Genomic DNA, 7,356 nt, shown 5'->3' on the forward strand with positions numbered 1-7,356 from the left:
GTTGCGTTGGATAAGTACCTTTGGCTACCCAACCCTCCCAACCCATTTCACACGCTGAGTTGCTTGGCTTCTAAGCCACGCGAGAAATTTATCCCGTCAAATCCCCCAGACTTTTTCCTTATAATTAAGGTCCTTGTTATACGGCGAGTAATACGCAGTGATATACGCCCCTTTCTTAGCCGAGAACTGGAATGACGCATAAGTGTGTATAATCGGTGTGTGGATGTTGTTGTCAAGGACATCTTTCCCGCTATAAAGGGGTTGGATTAGCAAAATATTCGCTCACTGAACCACAATTTTTATTGAAAGAGAAGAGGGAAAAAGGGAGAAAAAAAAGAGGGGAAACCCACAAAGCATCCGCAACAACCTTCGCATACTCCCCCTCCCCACCCCACTGCCACCCCCTCATCCGAAACATCTCCCCCAAATTCCTCACAATCTCCCCATCACTCGCCGCATACTGCCACAGCGGCACATACAGCTTAACCTCCGGCTCATCTTCCCCGGATTTAAGTTCCCAACTACAAGTCATGCCCGGATGGCCGCCCACATGCGCTGGGATGCGGACCGGTTTCTCGAACTCGTCAAACGCGGCTCCTTGGAGCGTGGAATGCATGTTTGGTTCGTTGATATACAAGTGCCAGAGTTCCCGCAGGATAGCGACGCCTTCAAGCGTCGTAGCGTCGGATTTAGCACCGCCGAATGTAATGTGCGAGCGCACTGCTGCGAAGGAGTTGCACGGGAGCGTGGTGTATATTTTCACGCGCGCGCCTTTTTGGATGGGGAGACAGTCGATGCCGATTACTTGGATCAGGGGCGGGGAGTTGATCATGGGGTTGTAGGACTCGATGAAGGCGAGAGCGGGGGATAGGCCGGGGTCGAGGGATTTGAGCGTGGAGACGCAGAGGGAGTCGGAGGCGTTGGATGTTAGCATGTGTTTCATGATGGGCGAGAAGTAGGATTTCATGGCGATGGTGGAGCCTTCTAGGTCGAAGGCCATGAAGCATTGCGGGATGTGGGCCGTTTCGGCGGGCATCATGGTTTTTATGGCCGTGATCTCTGGAGAGGAGAGGGAAAATGTCGATTGCAGCTGTTTGAACCATGTCGTGTCTGCGTTTGTTGCCGCCGCTATGCCGGGCAATGGGTTTGGGGAGTCGCGTGTCTGGACCTGGCTGTCTAGCGTGGGGAGTTGAGGGTCGAAGTTGTAGCGTAAGCATGGCTTTCCCTTGTCGCTGAGGTTGAGGCTGACTTCAAAGGGCGAGCCGGTTGGTGTGAGGAGGTATTTGGGGCGGGCCTTGGTGGGAGCTGGACCGAGGGCGGGGATGATGTGGGTTTTTAGGAATTGGAGGTGGGATTCCTGTTGGGAGGGGGTGTAGGAATTGATGTCTTTGAGCAGGGAGGTCACTACCGGTATGCAATATTCGGACCAGAAGGTGATGCCTTTTTCTGTGGCATTGCTGTCTGGGACTGGAATCTCGGCGCTGTTTTTAATGGTGTTAATAGTTTTCTAGATATTTCTGCTTTAGATTTACCTTGTTTGTAACCCCTCGTTCGATATGATCCCAGCTTCAACATTGTGGATGTGAGAATGGGGGATCGGATTGAAACCTTCGGGAGCCGCTGTGGTAGCCATGTTATAAATACCTAGGTAGTATTTAGTTCTGCTTTGAGAGTGAGTATGTAGTTATCCAAACTTAGAAGTCAAGGTAACATAAAGCCAGAGATCTACATCTTTATAAGGTAAAACTTTGTGGGAAGGATTCGCGGGGTTCAGCGGGGTACTTTTTTATCATTGCAAAACGATAGGATAGGCAACACGATAGTAAGCTTACATTCAGGATTGATTTCTTGCAGCAAAGCACGGGAGAACGGCCTAATGAGGCACAGATCAGCGACCCCAGTCCCCACACCCCAGGATTCCCCATTATTGAAGTTTGGATAGAAGAGTTTCACAAAGTTAGGTACGCATCAGCTGGAAACAATATCGTGACTTTCGACAATCGATGTGTAGGGCATAGCAGGATCTCTGCTGTTGTGAATATCATGTCAGATAGGACTAGCACCAACTGGAAGAGGCTATCTAGCTATCCTAGGTAGGGAAAGTTCTACCTCTCCCCTGAGTAAACCGTTAGACAATCTTCGTTTCATAGTAAGCTAGGAAGGCTTTGCGAACGTACCAATTATCGAATGTCGTTGCCTAAAAGTAGCCGTGATCGGAGACATATCAGGTGATAAGTTTAGGTTTCTTCATAAAACAAACGCATAAGTTGGAAGATGAGATAAGGAAGAAATCAGCAGCTAATGTAGAGCTATCTATCGTGTAGGCTACGTGTAGATGCACTAAGCTAGGTCATGCTTGATTGAAATGCAAGAAGAGAAAGTGAGGTTGGAATTTCTAGCCAGGCTAGTCTTACCTTACCCCGACTTTCGCTTTGGTGGTATTGCGGGGTAAAGTATAAAAATACGAAGTATTCAAGTAGGAAATGAGAAGAGATATTTTTAGAAGATCAAACTGATTATACAAAGCATAGATGGTATTAAAACGACTCGGGATGACGAAAAGTCGTCGTTTGGCATATAGGAGCACTTTACTCGATGGTGATAAGAAAGAAAACTGATCAGACTAGTTCGAAATGGGTAAAAATGCAACAGAAGGTTTATCACCAAGGTTGCTGTAGATTCAGAGTTAAAGAGGAATAGTATGAATAGATGACAATCAGGAGTCAAATATGAAGGTTCAAAAAATGACACACATAGTAAAGGAAGCTGAGTTTTAGGTAGATGCTTCGCCAGACCCTGCACCTCAACTTATTATCTTTATGTTGAAACCATTCAGTGACACTTAATCATACCCTTAGCCAAGGATTTACTATTAATTCTCTTTATTATATTGCTCGCCATCTCACAAGATCAAACTCAAACTCAAACCCAAATACGTGATGAGCACCACATGAACAACTGCACTGCATTTCTGCACGGGCCAGTTTGAGATGCAGAAGGCCGCGGGTCACGGATAGGTCTGCATGTTTGGTGATACTATACATGTAAAGTGATATGCAAGTACGTAGTACATAGGAAACGAACCGATAGGTTTTATACGAACTCGACTATTCATCCTTGGTTGAGAACGACAGGACAGGATAGGTGAGTGGGAAAGCACTCTACGCGTAATTGGAATCCTGGACAGGATGTAGAGAGTGAGACAGCGAGTCTTTCGTCCCAAAAGAGTACTAGCTTTCCGTTTCCTCGTATGGAATGCGATAGGATAGGATGGATGGGCGCATGGAAATGATCCAGTGTTCACTTTACAAATAAATGGGGGATCTATACACAGTACTGTTCATGCTGGCGGTTAGAAGCTGAACTGAGACGTTGACGTTCCTTCTCTATCTCACTCAGTACGGTGACCGAAACGCGACATTTACGCGTGTCGCGTTATATACTCCTGTAGTCCTACCATGGTACAGACAATGCTGGACGAGGGAAAAGAAGCAGCATGTGCAAAGAACTCGACCAACTAGAATTGCCCATTCTATCTATTGGCCACATCGGGCTTTATTCCTCGCGGATTCAACCATTTACATGCCGCGATTCGTCACATTTTCAAGAATCCTACACTACAGTACGCTGCACAGGAAGCCCCAGTCCCATGCTGTGTCCACCAACTGCAACTGCAACTGCAAGATCCACCCTCTTGAATGCCGTACTGCACTTACAGGCTCTACTTGCCAAAGAGCATCGAGAGGAAGGGAGGATCAACAAGAATTCCAAGGCTCACTGCATGGCGCACGGTTCAATTGAAGAGTCGTTGAGATTCGTGGACTGGACGTGGACTGGTGGTTGAGTGAAGGTGGGGTGATAAGACAGAGAGAGAGAGTGAGTGAGTGAGTGAGTGAGTAAGTGACTGCGGTTAGTCTCTTTCTCTTCCCAGACCACAGACGCGACTTGCTCTTCCTGCGCTCCAGCCAGTTCCTTCCTTCACCCGCCGCACACCCACATACATACCTTACATACCATGCCCACATACCCACCCACATCCACAATAATCCGCATCCGCTTTCACCAAGCCAGAAAGGGGAGAACTACTCCAATCCACCCAATCCAGACTCCTTTTTTCCAGCCAGACCGCTTTTTCATTCGTCAACGGAGGCATCGCCGATTGTACTTCTCCCCAATCTCTTCCACTCACCTACTGCACTCCCCTCCCCCCCTCGCGCTCTCCCCACGCCCACTTGCATCGCGCCAGCTCTCCTCTCGTCCTTGACTTGCGGTACACTACAAACACCACCACCACTCACACTCGTTTCTGGAACTACGCTACAATACACCACACAACACTATACTATACTACACTTCGCCTTCAACTTCAACCCCTCCATATTCTACTCATTCTCTTTCCCTCATTCCTTTGCGTCAACTTTTGATTCCGAAAGGGGTGAACTCGAGCCCAATAACAACACGCGCAACAAATTGACGATCGAAGTTGCGACAAAAAGAAGAAACATCATAACAGCAGCAATAAACCTCCCACCCTCCGCCTTACAACCACACACAAATCTCCAAGTTCATCCGGTCCTTACACTTCGATTGCCATACTCCCCGAAATCTCCTCTCCTCTCCTCTCGAACACAGACAGACCGCTTCTTTGTCGCAATTGCTCGAGCATTGTCGCACAACCTCAAATACGATACAACACTCCAGCCTCGCAATCACGAGTCCACCGACGTCAGCAGATACCCATGCAAAACGTGTGAGAACCTACATTCCGGAGAATATACTCTGAAACAACAATTGCTGCTATCGATAGCATCAGCAATCGCGTTGCGATTGTCGATCTATCGAGCGAGCTTCCTCGTTTCGCTATCAAGATCCTGTTTCGCCGACCGCCGCGAAATCAAACTTGAATGCCACCGTCAACCTTGCTTTCTTTAATTCAATTCACCTAGAGCTTATGTACCATACTTCTTGTAATCATACACCAAGCGTCCGCCAACAGTGCTGTACAACGCCCTCCTCCACGGATAGGACTCCTTGCTTCCTACACTCCCACACTTCTTGCCCGCATTCCAGTCGCGTTGATACACTATAAGCACCATGTTTTACCAACATTCAAATTGCTCTACAACGCTCCCACGAGGCTTCCGTTATCACGAAGGTCAACCAACGACCCCAGAACCTACAACCGCGAACGAGTTAGAACAACCCTCTCCGCCCAGACCTACTCGTCTCAAGGTCAAGAGGCGCAATGTATCGAGCCTACAAGCACCTACGGAACAGTTTCTTGCTTCGGTAGCTGCAGCCGATCTACCTTTGCCTACAATTGAATTGCCAGTAAATATATCGGAGGATTCAGATATGCCCGACCGTAAAGAGGAGGTGATGGAGACCTCTGGATTGCTTGCTCCTCAAACCTACAACAGATTCTCTTCCCCACCAAAAACTCCAGTGCCTTCATTCCCCATGGATGAAGGTCCTCGGCGACCAGATTGGTCTATGGGCGCCTCTTCCCCAGACGACTATTTTACACGACCTACATCCTCCCTCTCCAATGCGTCTGACTACTCAGACGATTCATTCTACAGCGGTAGCCGAATATCACGACCCTCAGATGATGGTAGCTGTACGAGCCCGGATTCAGATACAGACGATCCCTTCCGATTCCCTTCCATATCCAAAGGAAAAGGAAAAGCAATTTATCTCGAAGAACCAGCCCCGTTCGCTCGATTGAACGAAAAGCTCCGCAGCAAAACTCGAAATGATGCGCCCTGGACGAAGGCGATGAGTGAACATCTTTGGTCAACATATATGCTTTACCTACAAGATCCTACAGTCACGCCTTTCCGTATTGGTGCTAGCGCTATACCCCCTGAGGGTGTTTGCCATCGAGTAGCTAGAGAGGCAAGGAGAAGCTGGAAAGGACCAAAACCGGCTACTCCTGCCTTGCGAAGATCGGCAAGATTGGGCAGTATGCCATCACTTGCTTCAGAAAAGAGTGGCAGTCTTACTCCCACTGAGAATCCCAAGGTCTATGCGCAATGGCCGCATTCAAGCAGCGCGACCCGAAACCACCTCCGTGAGCTATGCAAGAGCAAGAACACCAGTCTAGTCCAGCGACACCTACATCTACAATCTCGAAGTCCAACTCCCTTCACTCATGCAAAGCCGATTGAACGTTCTCGCTTGCGAACCCCTGAGCCTCAACTTTCATCCTTTAACACCAAAGACATTGCACTGTCCCTGACTACCAGCACTTCTAAGAGCATGCAGCCAGATGGACCGCTTGCTCTTCTCGCTTCGGAAGGCTCTCCGAGCACCATGACCCCCGACTCGAGCCTTCCTACAGCTGACTTTATGCCAAAAGGCTTCGGGAAATCCCGGGGCTTAACCGTCGGCAGGTCTGAACATGAGAATAATGGTCGCCGGTTGGCATCGCCCTTCTTAGCTCGTACTTATGGTCCCAGTTCTTCCCAATCTCCATCTACCTCTCGTCCCTCGCCTACTCGAACCCAGTCTGATAACGCTGGTCCGCCACAACTCCGCTCGCCACTCAGATTCGATCAGCCTCGCTCCTTGACCGGGACACAAAAGAGACGTGCTCAGCATGCGCTCGAAGAGGAATTAAGTCCCAACGGGGCTGTTCTTCGTCCCAGTATCCTCGACGAGCAACTTTTTGGTACTCTCCTAGGTCACCAACGCCGTGTCAGAAGTCGTGGGTTTAGTCTGGGTGATGAAGCTCTTCGTGCTCCAGGCATCTTCCAACATTTGCCTCCATCAAACGTCGAACTTTCAATATCACGCCCCAGAACTAACCCGAAGCTTCTACCTTCGGCAACATTCGAGCCTCCTCCACGTCTTGGTTCCCCTTTCTCAGAATCAGGACCGAGCATGACATTTCCCAGACGCCTCTTTCAGGATGGTTACAGTACAATCAAGCGAAGCGCCTTTGCCACTATGCATCAGACCCGGCATTCTATCGAATCTTTTGACTTCGGTGAAGGTCCTAGTCTTCAGAGTCGACTTGAGCAGCTTGATGTGAAGCTCAAGGAGATCCGAGAGCGGGAGGCCGCTGCGAGGCGTCGAGGTGCCGAATAAGCTGGGCTTGGGCAATGACACATTTCTTCAATCTATTTTCATGCATTCATGCACAATCTGATGCATTGCATTTGCATTTGCATTTATCGGCGCTACAACTCTACCAATTTCTTCAGTATACATTCAACCTTACGATACAGGATGCCCTCTTTACGATATGAAATTCATGCCAGGATGCTAACAGGACTGGCTTGGCGTTTACTTTTGTTCTTTGTGCATTGCACGAAAAAGCTTGTTGTCGTCTCATTCGTCGGAGTTCCGAGT

At 48.8% G+C, this 7,356-nt stretch overlaps 1 protein-coding gene across 1 annotated transcript; it reads left to right on the forward strand.

The window, feature by feature from the left end:
* Positions 1–5,094: 5,094 nt before the first annotated feature.
* On the forward strand, positions 5,095–7,092 carry LHYA1_G008542 (uncharacterized protein; the record flags this gene model as incomplete). Its single annotated transcript, XM_031153462.1, has 1 exon — positions 5,095–7,092. One exon carries the CDS (start codon positions 5,095–5,097, stop codon positions 7,090–7,092), a length of 1,998 nt encoding a protein of 665 aa, XP_031002062.1.
* Between the last annotated feature and the right edge of the window lie 264 nt (positions 7,093–7,356).

This window comes from Lachnellula hyalina (genome assembly GCF_007821495.1).
Source record: "Lachnellula hyalina strain CBS 185.66 chromosome Unknown contig00191, whole genome shotgun sequence".
Taxonomy (NCBI): Eukaryota; Fungi; Ascomycota; class Leotiomycetes; order Helotiales; family Lachnaceae; genus Lachnellula; species Lachnellula hyalina.